Source organism: Crinia signifera, chromosome 1 (genome assembly GCF_055691185.1).
Source record: "Crinia signifera chromosome 1, ASM5569118v1, whole genome shotgun sequence".
Classification (NCBI taxonomy): Eukaryota; Metazoa; Chordata; class Amphibia; order Anura; family Myobatrachidae; genus Crinia; species Crinia signifera.
The window spans coordinates 316526261-316552904 of NC_139217.1; the positions used below are offsets into that span (position 1 = coordinate 316526261).

At 42.0% G+C, this 26644-nt stretch overlaps 1 protein-coding gene across 4 annotated transcripts in view; it reads right to left on the reverse strand.

Annotated features, from left to right (window-relative positions):
* Window positions 1-366: 366 nt before the first annotated feature.
* The window catches only part of FANCC (FA complementation group C), a 152803-nt gene continuing 126525 nt past the window's right edge, over window positions 367-26644 (reverse strand). For all 4 annotated transcript variants that reach the window (XM_083186765.1, XM_083186773.1, XM_083186791.1 and 1 more), the window contains exons 12-15: window positions 23821-23896; window positions 21118-21296; window positions 5384-5586; window positions 367-850 (exon numbers count right to left, since the gene is read on the reverse strand). In XM_083186765.1, the coding sequence (XP_083042891.1) occupies window positions 719-850; window positions 5384-5586; window positions 21118-21296; window positions 23821-23896 (590 nt within the window). In that variant the 3' untranslated portion in view covers window positions 367-718. The remainder of the gene's footprint in view (window positions 851-5383; window positions 5587-21117; window positions 21297-23820; window positions 23897-26644) is intronic.

Consider the following 26644-nt stretch of genomic DNA (forward strand, 5'->3'; position numbering starts at 1 on the left):
TTTAACTGAATAGGCTAATATGTTGCCATCTCCTTTGCTACTGTGTCTAGTTGATAACACAATGTTACACAAATTAACAGTAACAATTACATTTCACTGTGTTATATAAACAGATATCCTAGGTGTAAGCTGACAGCGAAACGTGCGTCAGCACTACACAATGCACAAGCTGCATAGCGTGTTCTATGTATGTTAAGTTTCACAAATTACAACAGGATATAACTTTGGTGGGTGTCTGTATGATCAATCATCAGTTCAAGCAGTGCACTAGATTTGTATCACAGCTGTATTATTTACATATAGCGCAGCCTCTTCCTGTAAGCTAAAGGCAGTTTCTTTTACATTTTTATCTGGCGGCTGCTAATCTCTGTTTTGTTAAAGCAATATGCTTGTAAAAAAGAGAAAGGGAATGAAATTTTATTTAATGGAAGTTTTTGTAATGATTTATTTTAAGTCTATTATATTCAACAAAGAGTTCATACACAAATTATATTGAAGAATTTTCCAAATCGTTCATTAGAAAACTGGTCCCAAACAACTTCCTGACATCTGTATTCTTAATAAGCAAATAATCACTGGGAATTAAGCAGCATAGTTTTCATGGGAATAGTGACAAGGACAGAAAGAAAAAAGCTAATTTCGCTGGCAACACAAAAGCATATAAACTGTATACACTCTTGTTATTAAACAACTTAGACTCTGTGTTACCAAATTCCTACTATAGGTCTTGAAGCAGCTTGTGCGCTATTGTGATTATCTTTTGTCTTTCCATTCCAGGAATATCAAGTCTGCATAAAGTACGAGCCAGTACGTCAGAAACTTCACTGGCAGCTTCCTGTGTCTGAGTCATCTGAAAGAGAGCGGAAACAAGTAACATTATCCTCAAATGCCTTTCAATATTCCATAAACAAATATGTAGTTTTATTTAACAAATGGTAAAAAGCCAAAATATGACCACAAAACAAACAATTTTCATGTTTTCAATTAATTTATGCAATGCACGGGCAGGCTCCCCACAGTTTGAGATCAGACTGTGACCTGTGGGTCCAGCAATGTTCTTAATCAAAGGTTTTACAACTAAAGGCAGATAAATATAGCAAGAATTAAACCAAATTTTCAGAATAGTACATTCCCAGTCATTTAGAGTGTGTTTGATGAATGTTCTCACAGTTTTAAATTGTCAAGATTGCATCCCCCTATTTAGATCCCCACCCAATTCTCTTTTTTTCTTATTACGGTTAAAGCTGATAAACAATTGTGTATTATGAGCAGTTAATAGTATTATCCCAACCTAAAAATATGCAAAAGGCATGAACTCTGCAGGTCTAGGAGAGATCACATATACATAAAAACACACACACACACACACACACACACACACACACACACACACACTGAGCTCGAAGAGGCAATTTAGAAGTGTGCAGAATGGCCAGGGAACTTGGATACACCTAGAACTCCTTTCTTACACCTCTCCACAGTGAACTTAAATAATATTATAGTCAATTTGATTTAACCTTCTTGACGCAAGCACGGACATACTTAAGACCTGGAATGTAATGGCGGAGTTTAAGAAACTCTGCAGTAAGCAACCTTATCATATTTTTTCTTAGCATACAGGCACTTTGCCTTGAGACAAGACGCATGGATATACAATTACCAGCCAGAACAGCAATACTTTTTTTTTTAGATCTGAACCACAACCCCTTCTGTGTGTCCAGTTCAAACAATTTTCAAACTTGAACATGTGATTTCTGCTGATGGCAGTGATAACAACTACACTTCTGCACAAAAAGGATTTAAAAACAAAAACAGAAATTCACCAATACAGAGCTACTTAACTGTCTCCTAGCAACAAAATGTCCACCTGGAACTGTTGAACATTTTTTTCTTGCTGACCAGTTTTGCCCCCAAAAAAACATTTGGTTCTCATGAGGTTTCTGCAAAGGTGTATATCCAATTATTGCTTTCTGCTTTTAAGGTCCATACACACTGGCCGATTTTGCCCAGCGTTTATGGACAGCGATGATTGTTGTTATTGATGGGGGGAAAGCCAGTCAGTGCATACACACTGAGCAGCTCTCCCCCGCCCGATGCTGTCCATAGTGCAGTGCGATGGCAAGCCATCAACAAAGCCGCTCATCTGCTGATAATACCAGCAGATGAGTGTCGGCCAGCAGCTATGATGCGGGAGCACGCAGCAGCGCTGACCGCTGCCCTGTACACACTGGGCGGCTTTCATGCGGAAAGCTGCTCAGCCGAGAAAACTGAGCGGCTTTCACATGAAAGTCATCCAGTGTGTATGGGTCTTTAGAGACTGACCAAAATATTTAATAAGTACTGATGTCGAGGTAAAGCGTAGGAATGAGCTAAATAATTATGAAAACTAATACCAGATGTATACCTTGGTGTGGAAAAGAAGAGGAAAACCTTGGGGGGAAAACAGGGTTGCCAAAATTGGGATAAATGTAAAGGAAGTTGCATCAAGAGAACACCAGTTCATCAAAACATGCCCTTCCACCATATAACCTAATATCAACCTCTCTTGCTTGCACTTCATGTCACCTGTACTATGGTCCTTATTCTAATTTCCTCGGTCCCCCATGCATTCACATCAGGGGCTGATGGTTAGGGCCTGCGCATGTACATAATTAGTTATGTGCATGCCTTCTGTGCAAGCTGCACTGTCAGTGTCGCACAGTGAGGGGGGTGGACAGGGGATAAAGCTGCAAGGGGGCATGGGAATGCATGGGCATTCCCATGCTAACGCTAGGCGTTCCCATGCTAATAACTGTGTGATGCGGGGTGTCTTCTGGCCAGGCCCATGCAAATATAAGTCAGTCTCCACTGACTTATATTTGTGTGGCCTGAAGATATCATTTGATGGTCATTGACCATCAAATGATTTCTCCACCAGCGGGACATGCAAGGGGATGTGCTTCATTTCAATTTAAGTTACGGAAGTGATCAAACTGGTGCCTTATAAAAAAAATGTAGTCATAATAAGACCAACTAATCAGCTCCTAACTGTCAGTTTTAAAACACTGTCTCTCTTTTTAAGCTTTGATAAATACTAAGTATTTGCTACTTGTTTCCTAGCACGGCGCCCGTCGTGGTAGATCGCATACCGTAAGTTAAGGTAACTTAAGGTATGCGATCGACGCGATTTTCTGTCAATTAAGTGGCTTTATTGCCGGCAATGAGAAAATCGCGTTGATCGCATGCCATGCGACCGACGCGATCAATGCAATTTTACATAGGGCTCAATGTTAATTTAGCTTTCAATGATAAAATTGCGTTGATCACGTCAATCGCATTCCATTATAATGGCATGCGATGCGATCGACGCAATTTTACATAGGGAACAATAGGAAATGGGCTAATGGGCCCAATTTTTGATTGTATATGCACCGTTATGGGTTTTAAGTATGTGAAATGTCCCCCCATTGTTAACGCCACCCCACTATTGACGCCAACCCGAAGCGTGGCGAGCGCGCGTACCGCCGCCCCTTGCGGGTTGGCGTTCATCGTGGGGTGGCATTAACAATGGGGGGGGGGGGGGGGGGGGGGGGCTTTTCACCCATGAGGGGGGGTATGCAAATAAAATTGGGGTTTCGGGGGCTTTTTACATTGGGCCCAATGTAAAATTGGGTCTCAGGGACCATGATTCCAATGTAAAAATCGCGTTGATTGCTTCGCATGCAATTTGGTTGCATGCGATGGACGCGATTTTTTTAGGTCCCGATGCTTGAGATAAAAATCGCTGGCGCCGTGCTAGGAAACAAGTACCAAGTATTTCTTTCCAGATTAAATACTGTAACTCAGTTGAGGAATATGAGAGGATTCTTGCATCTTACATCACTGTATTGAGGCACTAAATAATTTAGACTTGCAAAATGAACAAATACCAGAAACACTGATCTCTTACATCTCTATAAAAAAACTTCATTAAGTTGAGGAGCTAAAAGTCAATGATCCTATTTGTTTTTACCATATTGCACTAGTAATGTATCTTATTTTAGTCAGCGGGATATCCTTTGCTTTGAATTTGAACATGAAAGGCTTTTGAATCCCCTTGGCTGCAAGAAGCGATGAACTCTACCATACTGACTCCTTGTAACTCATCTCAGGGTGGTGTCAGTTAAACCCTTTAGAAAAGTGCATTAGAGGGCCATACAATATTCCAAGTTTTGTATTTTTAGAAAGCAAAATGAAGAGTAAAACATTACATCATAAAGTTAATAAAAATCACACTATTGTTACTTACTAAATGTCACATGTCCATTGCATTTATCAATTTAAATGCTTGATTTATAGGTCACATATATCACTTAAAAAATGAAGACAGAAAAATATCTGCTGATCAAATATTCCTTGCATGCTGTAGTATGCTTATAGCATCTACCCAAAATAAGGGGGTATACAATTAGTTCAGTTTTTTTGGGTAGCCAAAAAAACCCCCCAGAACTAATTTGATGACTGACTATTCAATTGCAGCTGTTTTCCACGCTACTGAAGGCACTTTTTGGCCAGTGCTTTTTCACTGTTTTTTGGGGGGCTAAAAAGGCATGGGTGAAATATGTCTCAAAAATTGGCAAAAATGGATGCAATTTTGCCTAGAAATTGGCAACAACATTTGGGCTGGTGACAAATTCATTGATCTGGATGTTTTTCGCCACTGCCAAATTTTTTGCCTAGGCAAAAAATCGTCCCACCATTTGAATAGGGCAAATCCTCATTCCACCTAAAACATGGAAAAAAGTCCAGCACTAATTGAATACCCCCCCGCCATAGGGGGAATCCCTGTCAAATTACCGTGGCTATTTGATCGCCAGGGATACTACAATTAACTCCGATAACAAGCACTTTCAAGAATTTTGTTTCACCTGGCAGGAAAAACTATTTCCACGATAAGTGCAGTTCTTTTAATGGCCGCGATAGCAAATACACATAATAGCTTGTACATTTTACCATGAAAAAAAGTGCTGCTATTGAATTGCCATTTGAAAATATCGGGCAAAAAATCGTGATAAAAAAAAAGGTTTTTTTTTTTTTTCCTTTCCACATTAAAATTAACAGTGATTAATTGAATTCTCACCATAGTCTAAGCATGACTCATTTGACAAATTTTACAGATCGTTAAGGTCAGATACACTGTGTATTCACCAGAAATCTTCCTTAGTTCATGACATTAATCCTAGCATTACAGTTTATACCTACACAACACTATTCTACAAACTGCACTTGTAAAAAAATTTTTTTTTAAACATTCGTTAAACAGAAACAGAATTTCTTGCCTACTGCAACACTGCATGGCCTTTACAGACCGCTATCTCAGGTTACATAGAGAATTCCAGTTTACATCTTACACATCGCCACTTACATGTGAGATACTCTCCTTGGCAACACTGTGCCACTCGGGGGAGAACAAAAGAAAAGCCACACACAGATGTCTAATTAGCTGCAGAGTACACGGATGCCACGACTTCTCTTTATTTCCTTCTTCAAATATCTTGTGCAAAGGCATGGCACAAACAGCTGAATTTCTGCGGAGTAATATCAAGCATTCTTTAACAGCTTTTGCTTCTACCTAGAGAATGAGAAATAACAAATTGAGAGTGAATAATATTTTCAAATGAAAGATGCCTTAGAGATAGAGGGACCTCAAGCATGCAGACATTTCCAGAATAAAGTTGTGTAACTAGCTGACTCTAAATAAGGGATTAGTGACATCTGAAATCCATGTTAGAAAGTCAGCAGACCATTCACTTCCAGTAGGCGTGGCAGCTTTTAGGCGTTGGTGCACTCAGCTTGACATTGAACTCTGGAAAGGCGAAAACTAAATGCCCTGAATTACTTTGGTCTCTATAATTAAGCTGTCAGGGCATTTAGCCAGAAATGGACTTAAAGAGTGGAAAAAATTGTGAAAGGCGCATTATTATGGACTGTAAGATTGCTACTTGTGGTTGAAAAATATTAGGATATTATGACTGTCTGTCTATGTAGTTACCGCTACGTTTTATGCAGAGAAAAAAAAACAACCTTCATTGATTATGCACCAGAACTTGTACAAGATTTCTTATGGCAGATGAGAACAAATCACTACAATGAAAAATCCATAATGTGAATTTATCAACTGTTAATCTTCCAACAATAATGCATTACTCTATATATCAATGTACAAACACACACAATAAAAATATAGACTGCGATAGAATTGATCTTGTATATTAGTAAGACAAGTGAGATGCAGTCAGCATCCTGGCATTGGGGATGCCGGTAGAGGCAATACTGATGCCGGCATCCCAATTGTCGTCTAAAGACTGGCTCCAGAATGCCAATATAAATGAGGATGATGATGATGGAATCCAGACTACTGGCATCCTAAACATAAGTATGTGGGTAGCGTTAGGCCGAAGGGGGAATTGGCATAGGCACCAATGCAGGACTTAGATTTAGGCTGTGGGGTAGGTTAGGCTGCAGGAGGTAAGGTTTAGTTGTCGGTGTATGGGTGATGGGGTTAGGCACTAGCGGAGAAGGTTTTGGTTAGGCTGCAGGGAGATAAAGATAGGGTTGGGGGGGGGGCAGAGGGAAGGTAAGTATACTTAATTGAACCCTGTCGGGATGCCAATGTCAGTTCTAGGACCACCATCATCCCCACCGCCGATCATTTATATGTATCCCTGGCAGGTGTTTATTAGACTGCATTGAAAACTATTATTATTTACAGTTTCTTATATAGTCCAGCAAATTGCAATATGTGCTACAATTGGAAGCAGTGATGGAACAAACTGGGAAGTAAAAGGCAGTCAAAGAGGTAGGAAGGCCATGTTCGCAATTTTACAATCTATAGTGAAATAGGGATTGATACACAAGGATAGGTGTTAGGGATTACATAATGGTCAAGACCAGATTGCAAAGGTTTTTGGTGGGCTGTATGATATGGTCACCCAGCAAAATAAAAATAAAATAAGTGAGGATTTGTTTGGTGTACAGTGGGGATGTAATAGGATAGGAAAGTATTTTGAAGGTTATGAAGGTGATTCTGAAATTTGATTAGCTTGCCTGAAGAGGTGAGTTTTCAGGTAATGCTTGAAGGTTTGAAGACTAGAAAAAGACTATTATTGTGCAAAGGAGGGCATTTCACAGAGGTGCAGTCTGAAGAAAGTCCTGCAATTGTGAATGGGGGCAAATAATTAATGTGGATTAGGGATGTAAATCTTGAGCAAAGTGGGTTGGTATATATTTTAAGATAATCAAAGAGATTTAAGTTGGTGTAGTTTGGTTTATGGACTTGTAACGCATTTCATATTGGAGGGACTGACAGAATGGATCCACAGACCCTGAACTAGCAAGGAAGATTAGCCTTGCAGCCGGATTCAGGATGGACTGTAGTGGTGAGAGTCGGTATTGGAAGAGACCAGTAGGGAGACAGAGATGATGATAGCATGGATTAGAGTTTTAGCAGTGTCTTGTGTAAGATGTGATTGTGTTTTGGATATAAGGTTGGTAACTATTATTGGTTGGTGGTGGAAACATAATTATTTCTATGTCTTAAATATTCAGTTTTTAGGTGGCAAGATGAAATGCAGAAAGTCAAAAGAGCCGATTAGTGTGCCAGGGTATGGTATTGATTGGAAAAAGCAGGGGAAACTAGACTAAGCCTTGTTGTACTCCAACTGATAGAGATAGTGAAGAGGAGGTAGAAACAGAGAAAACAATACTGAAATAGCGATTAGATAGGTAGGATGAGAACCAACAAAGGGATGTGTCCTTAAGACCTAGAGATTGTAGTGTTTGTATGAGAAGAATATGGTCAACAGTGTCAAAAAAGCAGCACAGAGATCTAGAAAAATAAAAAGTGAGTACAGTAATTGCTTTTGGATTTAGCAGTGACTAGATCATTCACTGCATTAGTCAGTGCTATCTCTGTGGAGTGTCAGGAACAAAAAACCTTACTAAAGTGAGTCCTACAGATGGCGCCGGGCTTGTCTTTGCTGGGGATGGCGGAGGACTCGCCACCCGCCATCCCCCGCCCCGCGCCATCTGTATGTCGGAAAGGGACGCGCGTGCACGAGGTGCACGCGCGTCCCGTTCCGACGGTGCTTTTCCCCGGGTCCCCCGCCGGCTTCCCGGGGTCCCCGCCGGTCCACACCGCCCCCCCGCAGCCCCCCGCAGCCCTGCCCGTCTCCCTGAAGCTTTAGACGGGCAGGACTGCACCCGCCGCGCCGCCTCGCCGCCCGGCTATTGAGACGCTCGTGCGTGGGAAACGCACGAGCGTCTCATTCAGCCAGAGCGCCAGATTGCTGGCGGATCGCCAGGGACACGGTCCTGGCGCTCCGCCAGCAATAATAAGCCCGGCTCCATCTGTATAACTTATTTGAGTTTAGAAAGTGTGTGAGGCAGGTGCAGGCAAGTGTCTCAAGTAGCTTGAGTAGGAATGGGGGCTGAGAAATGGGACAGTAGTTAGAGAGTGAGTTTTTACAGAATTGTGTTTTGTTTTCAGAATGGAACCACATGCTTGAACAATGAACAAAAGATACCTGTGGGGTGAAACAGAAATTACCTTCTTTAGATTTGTTTAAGGTGAGCAATGATGGTATAGAATATGGGGTCCTGCAGAGTTAGAAGCAAAGCAAACAAAATAAAGCTACTTTTAACTTTGGTAAAACCTTATATACAGTACATGGATTTAGGAAGGGCTTGTCCCACTACTTCCTAGCTCAATTCTAAATTTTAGTGTAAAAAGAAAGCATCCCAGTATATGTGTGGTACATTCAAAATCAGTCTGTATTTTCCCTACATGGCAAAAGCTGAGAGAAAACAAGAGGTGACTGCTTAGGAAAAGTCGGGCAATTCTAAGAAATACCGATTTTAAAGCCTGACATCATTCACTTTATAGCTGGTGATGGGTGGAACAATAGATGATTTAGAATGAGAATAGAAAGGAATATTCTGCCTACTAGTGCCCACTGTTGGACTGTACCTCTCTACTTACAGAGCAGTGAGGTAAAGGGTGTGTAACAAACAGAATAGGATCATGTGCGGGAAATAATAAGTCCAGTGATTTCATAGTACAGTACAGGTGGAGCGCCCGCCGTCTGGCGGTCAGATCTCCAACCGGAAGGGTGACGCACGTGCACAAGACGCTTGTGCGTCCCCTTCGAAAGGAGCTCGCCGCTGGTCCCTGCTGATCGCCCCCAGCTCCCCTTACACCCCCTTACCTTGGCCATCTCCCTAAAGTGGAGATGGGCAGGGTTTGCATCCCCCGCCGCCCGTAAACTGGGCCGCGCGTCCCAGTCAGATGGAGCACCATCTCACCAGCGGGGCATTCTGGTGAGCCCCGGCGCTGGCTGAGTGGCTCTCTATCTGTATAAGCAGAATCAATGAGTATTTGAATATCCTTTCCCTGCACCATGGGGATTCTTGAGGAATGAGTCCCTGGAAAAAGCATGTCCTTGTCTCCTTTATTCTTAAAAAAACTACCCTTGATTCTACATGCTGCTTTCTTTCTCTGGAAATCTCTAACTCTCTCCCTCAGGCTCTCCACCTCTCTACAAAACTTGAAATGAGCTCTCAAGACCCACTTCTTTACCAAACCCAACCAACTGTCAACCTAACCCTCTGTTCCATGCTCACTGTCTACATCATCTGCGTCACCCCTGTCTAACATAATAAGTTTAGCAAATTATCAATATTTGCAGTGTTGACCCTTCTTTTTAAGGACCTCTGCAATTCACCTTGACATGCTGTCAATGAACTTCTGTGCCAAAAACTGACAGATGGCCACATATTCTTGCCTTGATTCATCAGAGAAAATGACTTTACTCTAGTCCTCAGCAGTCCAATTTCAATGATGACTGCAGGTGTTACCATGATTTCAAGCACCACTCTCCTTTAAAGCGTCCTGTACTTTATTCTATCTCAGTCAGCATGACAAAATGATCTCCCACTTTGTCCTCATCAACACTCTCTCCTGTGTTAATGAGAGAATCACTGACATGATGTCAGCTAGTCCTTTTTTGGCAGGGCCAAAATGCAGTGGAAGTGTTGTTTTTGGGATTAAGTTCATTGTCATAACAAGATGAACTTTGCAATTAATTGCAATTTAATTGGATCGCTCTTCAAAGACATTCTGCAGTATATCCAAATTGCCATCATAAAAACTGAGGCAGCAAACTTTATTTTTTTTTTTTAAGTTATGTAATTCTCAAAGCTTTTAGCCATGGCTGTATATCTCCAGAACAGTACATAGTACTCATGGTGGCAGATGAAGTAAAAGGTGTCACATGTATATTAGGTATTATGTACTGCATTAACATTGTCCCTGCATTTATTAATGCTGGGAAGTGATCAAAATGTCAGGGGTGCTATGTGCAAGTCATGATTGGCACTACAATTAACTAGATAGGGTGCCAAACTGGTTTTTCAAGTTATGAAAGATCAATGGCACTGACCATTTTGATAACTATCGATGTAAACAACTCCTTTAGCTAAAAGTGCCACTGGGAAGTTTTGACCGGCACAAGCGCAGGCTCACAGAAGAGGCAGAGTGTGATTCACTGGAAAGGTGAGTTAGCATTCTTTTTCTTCAGCTGTTCGTACATTGTGTTGGTAATTGGTCCTGCTTTGCTGTGACAATGGACGAAGCAGGGCCAAGAATTTCCTGAAAGTTACATGCTAGAATAATATTTTCCCTCCAAGTAAGGTTATGCCAGTGATCTATAAATGTATCTATAGCCCAAATGTTACTGATTTCAATTGTAGTGAAGCTTAAAAACTTAGTAGGACTTAAGAAGTGAAAATACATCAGTTTTCTGCATAATGTTTCAGTAGTGGGTAGACAAAATTGCCAAAGAAAAGATTTAACTTAGTCTGGAACTTTAAAAGGGAAGGGAAAAGATAAAAAAAAACAAAACAAAAAAAAAACAACCTTTAATGTGCTACATACATCGTTTCAATATGAATGTGCATATATTTGCCCATTATGGTACAATATAGAAACCAAAATGTGTTGTGCGCATTCTGCAGGAGACTCCCTGAAATAATAGCAATCTCCCTCATTAGTCTAGCAATCTCCCTCATTTCACCTAGTCCACATTACACTGTTACATTTTTTGGGAAAATATAAATGAAAGACAGATACATTTACATTGAATCATCAGCGCCATTTCCCAGCACTTTAGCAGGTACAGTATAGTATCTCTTACTAACTGCTGTGGGGCTCATCTACATTTGTGTATGTAATTTTAAAAGATTCCTATCATATGTAGCAGTACACACCAACGCTTCTAGGTGCCACGTTCACAATCTCTTTTCACAATCTCTCCATATATGGAGCTAGGCACACCCTTTGGGTGGAGCATGACAAGCCCCCTCAATGGGGCACTGTGCAAAATTCTACTACCAACTATAATCTCCCTGAATCTAGTTTTCAAAAGTAGGCAAGTATGATGTAGGAGGACACAATGTGTTGTTCCAAAATGTATCGACCCTTATAGCTCTAAATCCCTATAAAGCTGCGCAATTACGTATACATCTATATTCACTCACACTGCATGCATGTTAGGAACATATTGGATACTTTGGTGAAAAATGAAACTGCTCATGTGAAATGTATCCCATTTAGAACTAATGGAAATAAATAAATATATTTCACCCAAAGTCTCTAGAAAACACATTGGTGTTATGCTAGTTTTTACGCTCTTGTTTATAAATGCAAATACACTGGTTTCCAAAATTAAGAGTGCTCTTCCTGGGTGGTCTGTAGAGGTAACACATTGAAAAAGGTCAGTGATGGAACAGGCAAATATCAAGTCTGTGACTCTAATAAATATACACATTTACAATTCATAAACAGAATGAATATTTTAGATTTACTTTAACTTGGCCCAAATTCACATATGTGGACAAATTAAATACACAGAATTACTGTATTTCTTGCTTTTAAAAACAGTGTCATATTTTAAGACCCTCTTGCTCAATAACACAACTGACAGCAATATTATTATTATTTTTTAATGAACACAGCCTCATTCAATTTTTTTTCACTGAACTATGCTTTATTGTCAATCTAATGCTGGTGAAATTCTACAGACATGAAATGATGAGGAAGATTTGTTACACATTCAATTAGTTTAAAAATAAAAGTTCTAATGGTTGCTGTTCTGTAACTCTGTAAGGTGAGGCAGGGCTGTCAAATAATAAGAAAAATACAAAGAAGATATTTTAAATTTCTTCTTTGTATTGTAATTATTTTAACAGTCAAAACTATGGATTATACTGGTCTATAGCAGGCGAGGCATAGACTCCCATGCCCAGAGCCGGATTAAGCCTCCAGGGGGCCCAGAGTCACTTTAGACAGGGGGGCCCCCTCCCACTTGTCATTACTGGCTGCAAACTGCACAGGAGAATATTACACTGTCAAAACACAGATTAAAGGCAGTATAAAACTTGGTCAATGGGTAACTTACACTGTAGAAGCAATGACTGGCTCAGCGCTGCCTCGAATTAAAAACCCTCCCATGACTAGGCCGCTGTTGCTGCTGTCCTCCATGGGCCTGAAAAGCATATGATGAGCTCCACCAAGCAGAGCTCAGCACAAGTCTCTCAGAGTTTGACCTCTTGTGTAAAGTCTCATGGGACTTAGTCAACTCCCAGTAATGCACTGCACACTTGTGCAGTCAGTGTGCCTTGGCTCCCGATGCTCAGCACCATTAATCATTGTCACATTGGCAGATAGGCGAGGCTGCAGTACTACTCCATTCCCATGCACAAAACCTTTAGCTAAAAAATATATATTTTTTTTACAACATACATGCCATGCACAGGGCCCTAGATAGAGGGGGGCAAAGGGGTACTGACCCCCTGTGCCCCCCCCCCCTAATCCGACACTGCCTGCACATCTATGATTAAAACTAAATCAATTTCACCAAAAAGGTACTGCTGCAACTGTGCATAATGTCCACATGAACCCATTGGCTTATATATATTGTGTGTATATACAGTATAGCACTGGTAGTAACAGTGGGCCTTATTTTGGTTCATTCTTTCTGACAAAATCCTTCTTAGATGGACAAAACCATGTGCACTGCAGGGGGGCAGATGTAACATGTGCAGAGAGAATTAGATTTGGGTGAGTTATTTTGTTTCTGTGCAGGGTAAATACTGACTGCTTTATTTTTACACTGCAATATAGATCTCACTTTGAAGTAAAACCCCACCCAAATCTAATTCTCTCTACACAAGTCACATCTACCTCACCTGCAGTGCACATGGTTTTGCCCATCTAAGAAGGATTTTGTCAGAAAGAATGAACCAAAATAAGGCCCAGTGAGAGTCGAACAGAGGATTAGGATGAGAGTTGGCTGGGTTTGGTAAAAGTGGGCCTTGAGAGCCTAAGAATGTCCACTGGGGGCGTGGCCTGGCAACCATCGTGAACGGCCGCAACTTTACTGTGCTCCTGCACCTATCCGACAGTTGGTGACCCTCCAGACGCCCAGTTGCCCTTGCCTGCTTACAGGTGGACCTCACAGTGCCAGCGCATCTCCACCGGAGGTGGGTCGCGGGAGGCAGCAGAGTCGGGAGACCCCCCGCGGGTCTCTGTGGATTGCGGCCTTCCCGTCACTCAGAAGCCGGGGCCTCAATTATAGACTGCAGCCGGGACCTGAGCTCCGGGGCTGGAGAATACCCCAAAAACCTCCCCTTCCATCTTGGCAAAACACCTGGCAGATCCACATAGCCCCCCTGACCTCTCCCCACCCCCCCGTGACCAGCTACGGGAGATTGCTGATGCAGACAGCCTTTACAGTCTGTGGCCTACTCACCCCTAACAGCCGGGACCTAGATTTCAGGAGGCCTCTGGGATAAGGGCTCTATAACAGATACAAGTGCCAGACCTCCAGATGCCCCCCTGGCCCAGACATATTCTGTAAAGGCTTAAACCCAGCATTTCATTCTGGCCCAGCCCTTACATGGTGCAGATCGGCGGCCATCTTGGTTGGGGCACTGTTCAGCTATATTACATACCAGCTTTTCAGTGATCTACTGGCGCCCTATTTCACCCTCTTTCTAGAATATATTCCCTGTGGCTCCTCCTAATACGATTGATGGTTCCTTATCTTCTGCGAGTGTCGTCGTAACAATGCAGATTGAGGCTGCCTAGGGCCACGTGGGGGTCAACCAGTGGCAATGTCTAACCCACCTATGGCTTCATCTCCATAATTATTTATGTGTAACCGTGTCATCTCCCTAACCTCTGGATTGTGAGCTCTCTTGTTTCTATGGTGAAGGGCAGAAAATCTAAGCTTAAACCTGAAGGGACTCCGAGACGTGCTAGTGATCGCACTCCGGATCTGCGACAGTACCTGAGGACTTTCTCTACAGACTTCCCCTCAGGAACTCCCCAGTCGACCTCTCCCGCTTCTCCTTCGTTGTCCACTTCTTCAGGCAACATGTCGTCTACTGGCGACACAGAGTCGCCTCACTCTTCTTAAAGAAAAAGAGAAATAACCGAGATTCTAACTCATATCAAATCTCTGCCGAACTAACAAGATCTCATGTCACTCGAGATGCATTTGCTTGCTACCATCAAGCAAGAGGATTTGGACAATCGGAGCAGACGTAATAATATAAGAGTAAGAAGCCTGCCAGAAGATATGCCACAGTCTAGCCTGATCGATGTCCTCTCGAAGATTTTCGGTGAAGTTCTTGACCTAGACCCTCAAGAGAAGATCCTTTCCGACAGAGCCCACCGTGCTCTCAGACCGAGAGGCTCACCTACTGATAGACCCTGCGATGTGATCTGTCGCCTCCATTACTTCACACAGAAAGAAGAGATGAGGAAAACGTGCCAACTGGACGGTATCGATTTTAATGGTGATAAAATCCAACTCTTCCCGGATTTAGCCTGGTCCACATTACAACAAAGACGGACCCTAAAACCCCTCACCGATACCCTACGCAAGCTCAATCTGAAATATCGTTGGGGCTATCCGCTCAACCTTCAGGTCACTCACAACGGAAAGACCATTATCTTAAACAAACCGGCAGACCTCCCACAATTCCTTTCGTCACTAGGCATGCAGCCTATTCCTCTTCCTGACTGGGACTCTCATCACCGTGTTCCTGTAATACCCTCCCTGGAATTTCAAAAAGGATTCTGGGAAAAAGCCTCATCTTCTAAAAGGAGACCCAGACAACCCGCAGATACTTCTACTCCCAAAGTTACCTGAATATCTCCTCGCCACTGTGTCTGGTGAGATCGAGGCTACTCCTGCCTTACTATAGTATTTCTGTGTTTCATTATTACCTGAGATTTATAAGCACATATTATATGCAATGTTCTCTGTTTACTCCGATTAGACCTTTTTGTTTACACAAACTGTATATTTGAAATCTATTCTCTACCCGTTCCCCACCTGTGCTTAGTGAAAGCTGTATTTCTCCACGGTTCTCCATTTGTTTCTATTTGATCTCTAGATTCTACCCACATGACTCTGTTTATGATTTCTTCTATGGAGCTGCCCCTGACTAATTTCTAAGACACTTATAGCCTCCTAATCACAGGTTCTGTTTTGATTGAATTTGGCTCTTCTTTCACTCCAATGAGATTTTATCTTGTTCTACCTTATTTGGCTCCGGTAGTTGCCACGGTTTATCCCCCTGTCTTCCCCCTTATGCTGCACTCATTGAGTATTTGGCTGGAGTCTGGGCTGGTTCACATTCTCCGTCCAATCGCAGCTTATACTTTCATAGTACTTTGTATTAGTTTATCTTTCTATTTCCCTATATCCTTTACTCTTTCTCCTTTCTTCTTCTTAATGCTTTGCTATGATACCTCCCCTTGCCCTTTCCCTACCTTCTCTTGTTGGGGACCCCTTAAGATCATTGCTACTATCAGTGCCAATGTAGTGGCCTACAGTTACACGCTTCCCGTACATTTAGAAATGCCTAACCCTAGTAATTTGAAAATCGCAACCTTTAACATCAAGGGGTTGAATGTTCCTGAAAAAAAGGTCCAAATTGCTTTAATGCCTAAGAGATGACAGAGTAGACATAGCTTTTGTCCAAGAAACCCACTTCCACACTGGACAAGTACCCTCACTTAAGTGCCACTACTACCCCCATGTTTTTATGGCAAACAACCCCACCGGTAAGACACTAGGTGTTGCTATATTACTAGCCAGACATCTTCCGCTTACTCACCTGTCAACACATACACTACTTGAGAGTAGAGGCCTTCAATTAAAATGCACAATTTATAACCAATGCTTCTCCCTTCTCAACATTTATGCCCCGAACATAAAACAACCTTCCTTCCTTTCGACCGTCCAAGAAAAAGCTGAGCCCTTGTTGGAGGGGATGGTGGTGATGGGGGGTGATTTGAACTGGGATCTAGACCCAACCCGAGATACCTCACATCGGTCCTCCCGCAAGTCAGACAAAGATTGTAGACGGGTGAGGCGCCTCCTTCTGGACTACCAGTTGATAGATACCTGGAGACTTTCTCACCCCTCAGAGCTAGACTATTCCTTTTATTCCTATGCTCACCAGGCCTACTCTAGAATAGACTATTTGTTCCTCAGCCATAGACACCTCCATCTTTTGTTAGACGCCTCCATTGGCCCAATTACATGGTCTGATCATGCCCCTGTCTTTCTTCGCCTGAAGCTACCTCAATTATCCCAAAAACCCTGGTCATGTCGCTTTAACGACACCTTCCTGCAGGACGCACACTGCAAGTACAAACTAGATCTAGCCCTCAACGCATACATAGCAACGAATGATTTAGGAGACACCTCTAAATATAGAGTCTGGGAGGCACACAAATGTGTTCGGAGGGGCACGTGCATTCAATTAGGCTCCTATCTTAAAAAACAGAAATCGAGCAAGATGGAGGAACTACTGAAATTAAAGTTCTTGAAACGTCTCACAAAGCCTCCCTTGCTCCTCAATACCATGTCGAGCTCGAAGAGGCGCGTGCCTCTCTGAACAGCCTCCTTGCTGACAAAATCAAACTCTCCTATAGTAAATGCAGAAGTCGCCAATATCAATGGGGCAACCAACCCGGTAAACTTTTAGCAAGACTCCTGCGGGAACAACGTGCCACATCATTCATTCATACCATAAAAGACGAAAAAGGCCTTACACACAATGAAACAGCACATAGCAGAGTCCTTTAGGAAATACTACGCAAAACTTTACAATCTTTCTGAGGGACTAACGGCCCTAACCACGTTTTCCCATCGAGACCTCGTTGCTTCCTACTTAAATTCGGTAGACTATCCCACCCTTTCTCAAACAGACAGACTCCTTAGAAGAACCCTTCCGTCTAGACGAAGTCGAGAAAGCCATCAAATCCACCCCCCTCGGTAAGTGTCCTGGCCCTGATGGCTTCACCGCCTCCTATTATAAAACATTTAAAGGGAACCTGGCTCCCCTTCTTACCAAAGCATTTAACTCGTTATCTGCTAATTCACATTTCTCTAAACACTCCTTGGAAGCTCATATCTCAGTCATCCCAAAGGAGGGCAAAGACCCCAGTTCCTGCTCGAGTTATAGGCCGATTTCACTACTGAACATTGATATTAAACTATTCCCTAAACTCCTGGCAAACCGTTTAAAGCTCTTACTCCCTAAATTGATACATGAAGACCAGGCGGGCTTCGTCCTAGGCCGTGAGGCTAAGAGTAACATGACTAAGGTTATTAACCTGATTCATTTTGCATCCACATCCTCTGTACCCTCTATGGTCCTGTCAACAGATGCCGAAAAGGCCTTTGATAGGGTCCATTGGGGTTTTATGGAGGGCGTCCTGCGTCACCTCGGACTAGGACAGGCCTGCCTCCATAGAATACTGGCCCTTTACAACTCACCCTCAGCGAGGGTGAGGATAAATGGTTCCCTATCTGACTCCTTCGACATCACTAACGGAACGCGGCAGAGGTTCCCTTTGTCCCCTGCTCCTGTTTGTACTATGTATAGAAGCCCTCGCTAGGTCCGTACGATGAAACACAAATATTTCTGGTTTACTGCTAGGGGGTCAAGTTCATAAACTTGCCCTTTTCGCAGATGACCTACTAGCTCTGATTACAAACCCAATTATTTCCCTCCGCAACCTAGTATCGGAATTTCAGAAATTCAGCACTTTTTCCAACTTCAAGATTAATTATTCTAAATCTATAGCCATGAACTTAACTACTCCATCTACTGTGGTAAATGCCCTAAACTATCATTTCCCTTCACCTGGAATGACACTAAGCTGAAATACCTGGGAGTCCAGGTACCTCGTGACCTATCAAAGCTCTTCTCCCTGAACTTTATCCCGCTATTAAACTCCCTGCGCCTCAATTTCCAAAAATGGCGATCACTACATTTGTCATGGTTTGCTAGAATTAACGTTGTTAAGATAAATTCTCTCCCCAAGATTTTATATAAACTCCAAACTCTCCCCATACACATCCCACAGACATGGTTCCAGTCTATCCAAACATTTATACGGTCCTTTGTATGGGGACCCTTACCCCTCGCTTTAAACATGATATTCTCTTCAGACGGAAACATAATGAAGGTATGCAACTCCCACACATCCCGAGTTACTATCAAGCAGTCCTGTTAAATCGTATACTGGACTGGACCCGCGCAAAAGATACCAAAACATGGATATGCTTAGAAGAAAACTGCTTCAACACCTATATTGAGATTATCCCTTGGCTTGCTACACTCCCAAATGTGGATCACCCCACAGTCACGCCCACCCTTAAACTGTGGAAAAAAACTTGCATCCTGCCCCCCCCTCACCTCTTTCCTCTCTAACCGGGACTTTTCCCCAGGCTTACGTGTCTCTTCCTTTAGACTATGGACAGAAGCTCGTTTATTCAGGCTCAGCCAACTGGTGAGTCCAGAGGGTGTACGCTCATTCTCCGATATTCAAGGCTTATGGAAACTTCCTAATTAGGAATTTTGAAAATATCTCCAACTTCGCCATTTCCTAACCTCATCATTTAAACATTCAGATGTAACTAGAGACCTCACCCTTTTAGAACACCTATGTGTAGACCCACAATCCCCAACTCACACGATCTCACAGCTATATACATTAATAATAGAAAATACTTTCCCTTTTCCGACCTCATTCACCTTGGCTAGGGAGAAGGAGCTGAAGGGTAAGGCCGAGGACATAGACTGGGAAGTAGTTTTTCGTAACTCTCAAACGAACTCACTTAGTTAAGACACTCTAGAAAATGTATACAAACGTATCTATAGATGGTATAGAATCCCTACGAGAGTACACAAGATGTTCCCCTCTATATCTGATAAATGCTGGAGATGCAACTCTGAACGAGGCACTTTCATACACATATGGTGGGACTGCCCAATACTTCAACCTTTCTGGACCATGATTTTTCAGTGTGCTGAGGAAATTCTACATGGGAAGGTGACCATGGGCCCTGGTTTCTGGTTACTCAACATTACAATGGCCACTACCAGAACCTACAAACACTCCCTACTACGACATCTCAACATTGCAGCAAAATATTTAGTCCCGCTCCATTGGAGATCAACCAAGGCCCCATCTATCAAGGAATGGTTTAAAAAAAAATTGATCATTATATGGAGATGGAAGACTTGGTCTCCATCACGTCTGGGACTATCTCGCACTTCCCCGCAACTTGGCTGCCCTGGCTAGAGTTTAAGGAGTCCTCCCTTTACCGGTCCCTTTCAAGATGCACCTAATTCCCATGATAGACCACCGACTCTCTTGCAAGTCCCTCACACACCCTCCTTCCCTTCTTCATTAGCTCTAAGACCCCGCAGACTACTGGTTATTGATAATTCTTCTCAAGACCCTGATATGTACTCCCTAACCCCCTCTGTCGCTTTCTTCTTCTCCTCTTTCTTTCCCTCTATTACTACTCCTTTCTCCATATTCTCCTTTATTGACTGTTTGAAAAATGTTGATTATTGCTGTTAGTACAGTTTACCTTATGGCTTTTTTCATTTCTTTAAGTAAAATCAATAACTAATTTGGTCACTGATGTTTCCCAAATTAATGTACTTTCTCGACTGAGACACATCACAATTATCCTTTGTAAATATATGTCTTAATTGGTTTCCATTTTGAAATGTACAATTGAATCTAATAAAAACAGTTTGAACAAGAATCTCCACTGGGAGAGACCAAACGAAGATGTGAGGTTAAGAAGTTTAGAGGCAGGAGCATTTTTTAGGCTAGCTATACGGATGTTGAAATCGTCCACACAATTATTTAACTTCTCTGAGGAAGAAGTCGCATAAAAATTCCCTTGAACCGCCCGGGAGCTTCCCGGGCAGAAGGATTGCATGCGATATAACACATGCGCTCCTTTTGCATGCTATATATTGCATGCGACCCCATTCGCCATGGTTGACTCTGCAGATCTCTGACTCTCATCCAATGCACAAGGGAATGCGCATCAGATCGGAGACAAAACACATGCAATTTGACACTTTTCATAAGATTTCCCTGTCCGATCCATTGGAATCGAAGGAAAAGAGGCCAAATCACTGTAGTGTGTGGGCACCATTAGAGAGGAAGTGAGAAAGGAAAGTTGTATAAAAGTTCACGCACACACACACACACACACACACACACACACACACACACACACGTACTGTATATGTCTCTCTATCTATTTAATTACAAACACTTGTCAAGATCCTTATTTTGGAGACCAAACAAGTTCAAATAAACAGAGAACTCTTCTAGACAGGTCACAGAAGCCTGTTTAAGTTCCAGACAAAAAGGGAAATATAATCTTCTTAAAAGCACTTAAACCTCAATTTTTTTTCTGTAATTTTCATTTTACACAGGGCGTTAAGTGTAAAAGCGCTCTCTTTGCTTTTTTTATGTGAATCTAACCAGATTTATTTGGTCAGAAATATCTTTTAAATATAACGGTGATCCATAGCTATGGTCCTTGCTTCAAATGCAGTTGAGAAAAAAAAAAAAGAATATTGTAAAAACCTTAGCCTGGTCAAAATTATGTGCTATTTTATCATAGAGAAGCTCATAAAAATTACAGAATTCTCATATTTTTCGGTGCCAAGCTTACTCACGCTGCTTTACTGCACAACCTACCATTGTTCTACTTCTGCTATGGTTCTCATTGCATGGATTGTAGTAAAATGCCAAAAGCCACAGCAGGTCGTCTGAAATTTCAGGGTCTGACGTCAACAGCAGCTCTGCTGCAATGTCCACCCATTCTCCTAAGTGGATTAGCAAAAACCAGGATTCAAATATACTCTCATGAGATCTGTAAAACAATGAAATGAATAACTTCCAATTAAACTGAAAACAAAAAAAATGTATTTTCCCTTTAATGATCTATTTATCTTTTGCATAATATCTATGGAACAGAAAGCAACATGTTTTGATTTCACAAATGTACCCAAGGGAGTTACGTTCTGTTAATGGACTCAAAACTAAGACTGACATTTGCCACTACAGCCCCCTCCAGGCCTGTTTGCAAGTTATTATTATTACAAGTATATTTATTTAGGAAGGAATCCTTGTATTTAACTATTTAAGGGAGTATGGGTGAGATGTATTAAGCCTTGAAAAGTGATAAAATGAAGAGTGAAAAATCACCAACCAATCAGCTCCTATCTGTCATTTTTCAAACACAGCCTGTGACATAACAGTTAGGAGCTGATTGGTGGTTGTTCCCTCTCCATTTGATCAATTTTCAAGCTTAGTACATCTGGCTCTATATCTTTTCCAACTGTAATTAATGTATTATTTTTACAATTGCCATGGAAATCTCAAACAATAATTACCTGGTTTCAGTGGAGTGATTTCCTATTCATTTCAATGGACAATGAATTTAAATAGGTATGGTAAGTCCAAAGAAATATATTTCTGATTGAAATGAATAAGAATATATTATTTTAGAAGATAAAATACCCAGTATTTGCATGGACATTCTGCACCCACTTAATCATTGGCCCATCATATGAATAAGAAAATATTGGGTAATTTTGCTCATCATGGTAAAATTGTGGTTTTTGAAGAATTAACAATTTAATCATGGCAATGTATGTCGGAGATTTTAACTTCTGCAAAAATTTATTCTATCCATCTAGTGGTTACAGTTTGGTTGGCTTTCTGTATGGTTAGGGGTAGCTCTGGGGACATTTCCCACAATACTCAATTATGCATTCAATGTGGCCGCTAAGGGAACAATTTCTCTCGATTTTGCTTGTAGTCCTTATGGCAGATATATATATATATATATATATATATATATATGGGATAGGTAAATTGTTATCCTTACAAAGAAATAAGGATACAATATGGTTTGAGGTAATATGTTAAAAAAAAGGGGCAGATTAAATGAGCCAAGTGGTTCTTACCTGCAGTCAAATTCTATGTTTCTATATTTTTATTTTTTATTTTTTTTATTTAAACATCTTTTGGTACTTATGTATTATCTGGGCTCCCATGTTAAATGCACCCCATTTTTTCATACCCCTACTATCCAATTACGCATGGAGTTGATTTTATATAGTGTGGCGAGCGCAGCGAGCCACCGTGCCCGAAGCGTGGCGAGCGCAGCGAGCCCCGCGAGGGTACGCGGTGTCATAAGAAAAACGGGAGCCCAGATATTACATAAGTACCCATCTTTTTTTTCAGGTCTGTAAACTTAATAAAAGTAATGTAGTTAGAACTAAATGGAGTTGCTGTTTAACTAATTCTGCTGTCATTTTGCTGTAAGTACAGTATAGTCGACATGCAATAACACCATTATGGGGAATGCTCAAACATTAGAATTTCACAACCATTGTGATTTATACGACAGCACGTTTGCTAAAGAATGTCTTATATACACTTGGATTTATTCTTGATAAGATGTTATGGATACAGTTATCTGCCTAACTTGCAATGTTCCAATTCAGGTCTGCTAGGTGGGTGAAGTGTAGACCTTATGCAAAATGCATTTTTTTCAACAGCAATTAACTCAGTCATTCCAGTTTACTGGAATAGGAAAATAAGTGGGAGAAATCTGAGCAGTACTGTTAATATGCTAAAAATAGACCACATTTATGTGGCTATTTGTCCTTCTCCAACAGTCTTGTTCACCTTCCAGTGATTGCAGCACAGTCTAACAATCCCTGGACAGATGTAAAACCAAGTCAGTATGTTCATTTAAACAAGAAATTATTATTTGTATATGTTAATGTTGATCAAACCTACCCTCAACAATGGTAACCAAACAAGTCATGAGCTGAAGGTTTCCCATTGTCACAAAATGTAATTACCAGCTCAATCATGAGCCTCTTAGTTGGAGTTTACAGATATTACAAATTAGTTGTACAGGTTGAGTATCCCTTATCCAAAATGCTCAGGACCAGGAGAATTTTGGATAACGGATTATTCCGTATTTCGGAATATTTTAATATTTCAATGATGTATTTTGAAGTATCTTGCATTTATGCTGTATAAACACATAATATACACACAAATATATTTTATTACCACATAAAATACACACAAATATATTTTATTTGTTCAAAAAACAAGGTTTCAAAACGTGAAACAAAATGTGTGTACTATCTCAGATATTGAATTTGAATGCCAAGCAATCATTGTCTTGCATATATATAGTGCCAGTTACATATCATGTCCCCAGTGATGCTGTTACGAATGTTCCCAGTGAGTTTTTAGCAAAAAAAAAAAATTTTTTCACTTTCTGGAATATCTGGTTTTCGGAATAATTCGGATAACGGATATTCGGATACGGGATACTCGACCTGTATTGTATAAATAGTCTGCCATACCTTTCTATATTGTCCTCACTTCTGAGCATTTCTACAATGGAACGCAGATGTTGAATGCAGGCATCAGACGTTAATCCTGCAAGTAACAAAAGTGTTCTGTTCAAGATTAATTGAATGTATTTTGTTTTTTAAACCCTCCCCATAATGTTATGTGTTATTCTATAAAGATTGTGCATAAAACAGGCAGCAGAGTGGTTAGTATTACTGCCTACCAGCATTATTCCTAGTGTGTGTGTGTATACATGTGGTAGGTAATATGGATTGGATACCACAGAAAAATTTACACCCCAGCTATTGTACCCCCAGAAAGCAATACAAAACCAACCTGTTTAGCCCCCAAAAACATTACATACAAGTCAGTGTACCCCTACAAAACCATTACATATAAGCCAGTGTACACCAACCAAACAATTAAACACCATCCAGTGTACCCCTAGAAGTATTACCCACAAGCCAATTTAGCTCTACAAAAAAATCATACACCTGCCAGTGGACCTAGAACGTACATACTAAACCAGTGCAGAGATGTGTTCACATACATCTAGCCTTTTTTATATTAAACAGCCCTTCTAGTCGCACCATGTCATGGCAAGACGCAGTAGCGCCAGGCGACTTTTTCTGTTAATTAGCATCTTATTTGCAAAACCTACAAATAACTTCTGCTGATTGTAAATCAATGCGTAACTGTGGCTGTGCTTCCTGGGTCACAGTTTTTTTTGGGAGGAAGCAGATCTGGTCATGGTTGGGTGCGCTTGCTGTAACAGCCAGACAGAAAGTTCTCAAATCCACCCGGCTGTAGGTCTGCAGGTCCGTCGCGGCTATTTCAAAACTCGAATCGGCCTTCAGAGCCGATCGCAGTTTGCAGTTCAGCAGCCAATCGGGAGCCGCAACGCCAACTCGTCCTGATTTTCAGTCAGACCGTGAGCTTCGAATGTCTCGCGATCTGGCGCGAGTTTTCAGATAGCTGCGGCAGACCTGCTCTCAGACGGGTGGATTGACGATCTCTCTGTCTGGCTGCTGCGGAGGATAACAGCAGGGAGGAGGAAGGATAATCCCCAATGGCAACGAGCATTTACCCATGGCACAGCATGTCACCCCATGGGAACAAGCATGTCATCCCATGAGAACAAGCATGTCACCCCCTGGCAATGAACATTTACCCCTGGCAGAGCATGTTAACCCCTGGCACAGCATGTCACCCCATGGCAATGAGCATTTAACCCTGGCACAGCATGTTAACCCCTTGCACAGCATGTGACCCCATGGCAATGAGAATTTATCCCTGGCACAGCATGTTTAACCCATGGCAAAGAGCATGCAACTCCTAGTGTCTAGCATTAAACCCACAGCAACAAACATGTAGTTAAGTGGAACATATGTGGCATAATATGTAATAGGCATTACCGTGTGTGATATAATGTGTAATGGGCATTACGGTGTTTGGCATATGTAATGGACATTATGGCGTGCGGTATAATATATAATAGGTATTACAGTGTGTGGCATGACGTGTAATGGGCATTATGGCATGTGGTATAATATGTAACGGTGTGTGACATTTGTAATAGGCATTACGGTGTAATTTTTTTGCAATCGGCTTTGGAGCGCACTGTCCCTATTTTAAGTTTGTCTGGCTCCTACACTTTCATTCTGGCTCCTAGATTTGAAAGAAATATGTCAAGCCCTGTCTTATGCTTTTTTAAAGCAGAAATTTGTCAAGCCCTGTCTTATTTGTCAAGCCCTGTCTTATGAAAGTCAAAAGGTTGAAACTCTCCCGGGTGCAGGGAGGAGGAAGCGGAGCCGGGTATGGGTCCAGGGAGGGAGGGGGGACCCGCTGCACATCGCTGGCCACAACGAAAAGGACAGCTCTTATCGCAAGAGCTGTCCTTTGCCTTATTAATCGCACATGTTAGTGCATATGCGATTATTAGCAATGCGAATGCCATTCACTATGTCCCACAGCCTATCCCCCCTTCTCTGAATGTTCATCACTGCCTCCATTCACTGTATGTCCCAAAGCCTCGCCCTCCTTCACTGTATATCCCCCAATCTTCCCCCATTCACTGTATGACTCCCATTCACTATGTCCCACAGCCTGCTCCCCTTTCTCTGAATGTCCATCACTGCCTCCATTGACTGTATGTCCCCCAGCCTGACCATCCTTCACTGTATGTCCCCCACTGCCCCCATTGACTGTATGTCCCCCTGCCTGCCCCCTTCCTTCTCTGTATGTTTCCCAGCCCCTTGTGTGAGCCAGAGGACAGAGAGGCAAAGCAGGAACTACAAGGACAGGAGATGCTTGGGCTCCCGCTGCTGCCATCCTCCTCCACTCTGCATATTACGGGAGCAAGCTTCCCCCTTGCTGCACCCCCTCCCCATACACTGCTGTCACTGTGATTGTGGAGGATGGTGATATACAATTGCAGCTGCAGGGGTTGGATGCATACTCACCCAAAAGATGCCAACACACATCTCACTGTGGTGGCCGGCACCTCCTCACTGCTGTAGACAGCAAGGTAAAGGCACGCTCGCCGGGGCCCCACCTTTAGTTCTGTGTGTCCCACATCTGATGCTCCACCCGCTTCTGGCTGGAGGCTGCGCGCTGCTTGAAATGACAGCACGGGCCGCAATTGGCCCCTGGACTTGACTTTGGACATGCCTGGATTAGACCATCTAAAAAACTAGTTATACTATACATTACACAATAGCCAAAAGCTAATTTATGGGTTTGGTTTTCTGTCAACCTATCTATTGACTAGTAAAAACAAAAGTACTATGTGAAATAGTTGGGAAATTCCGAGAGAGGCTAAAGTTTGCCAATGAG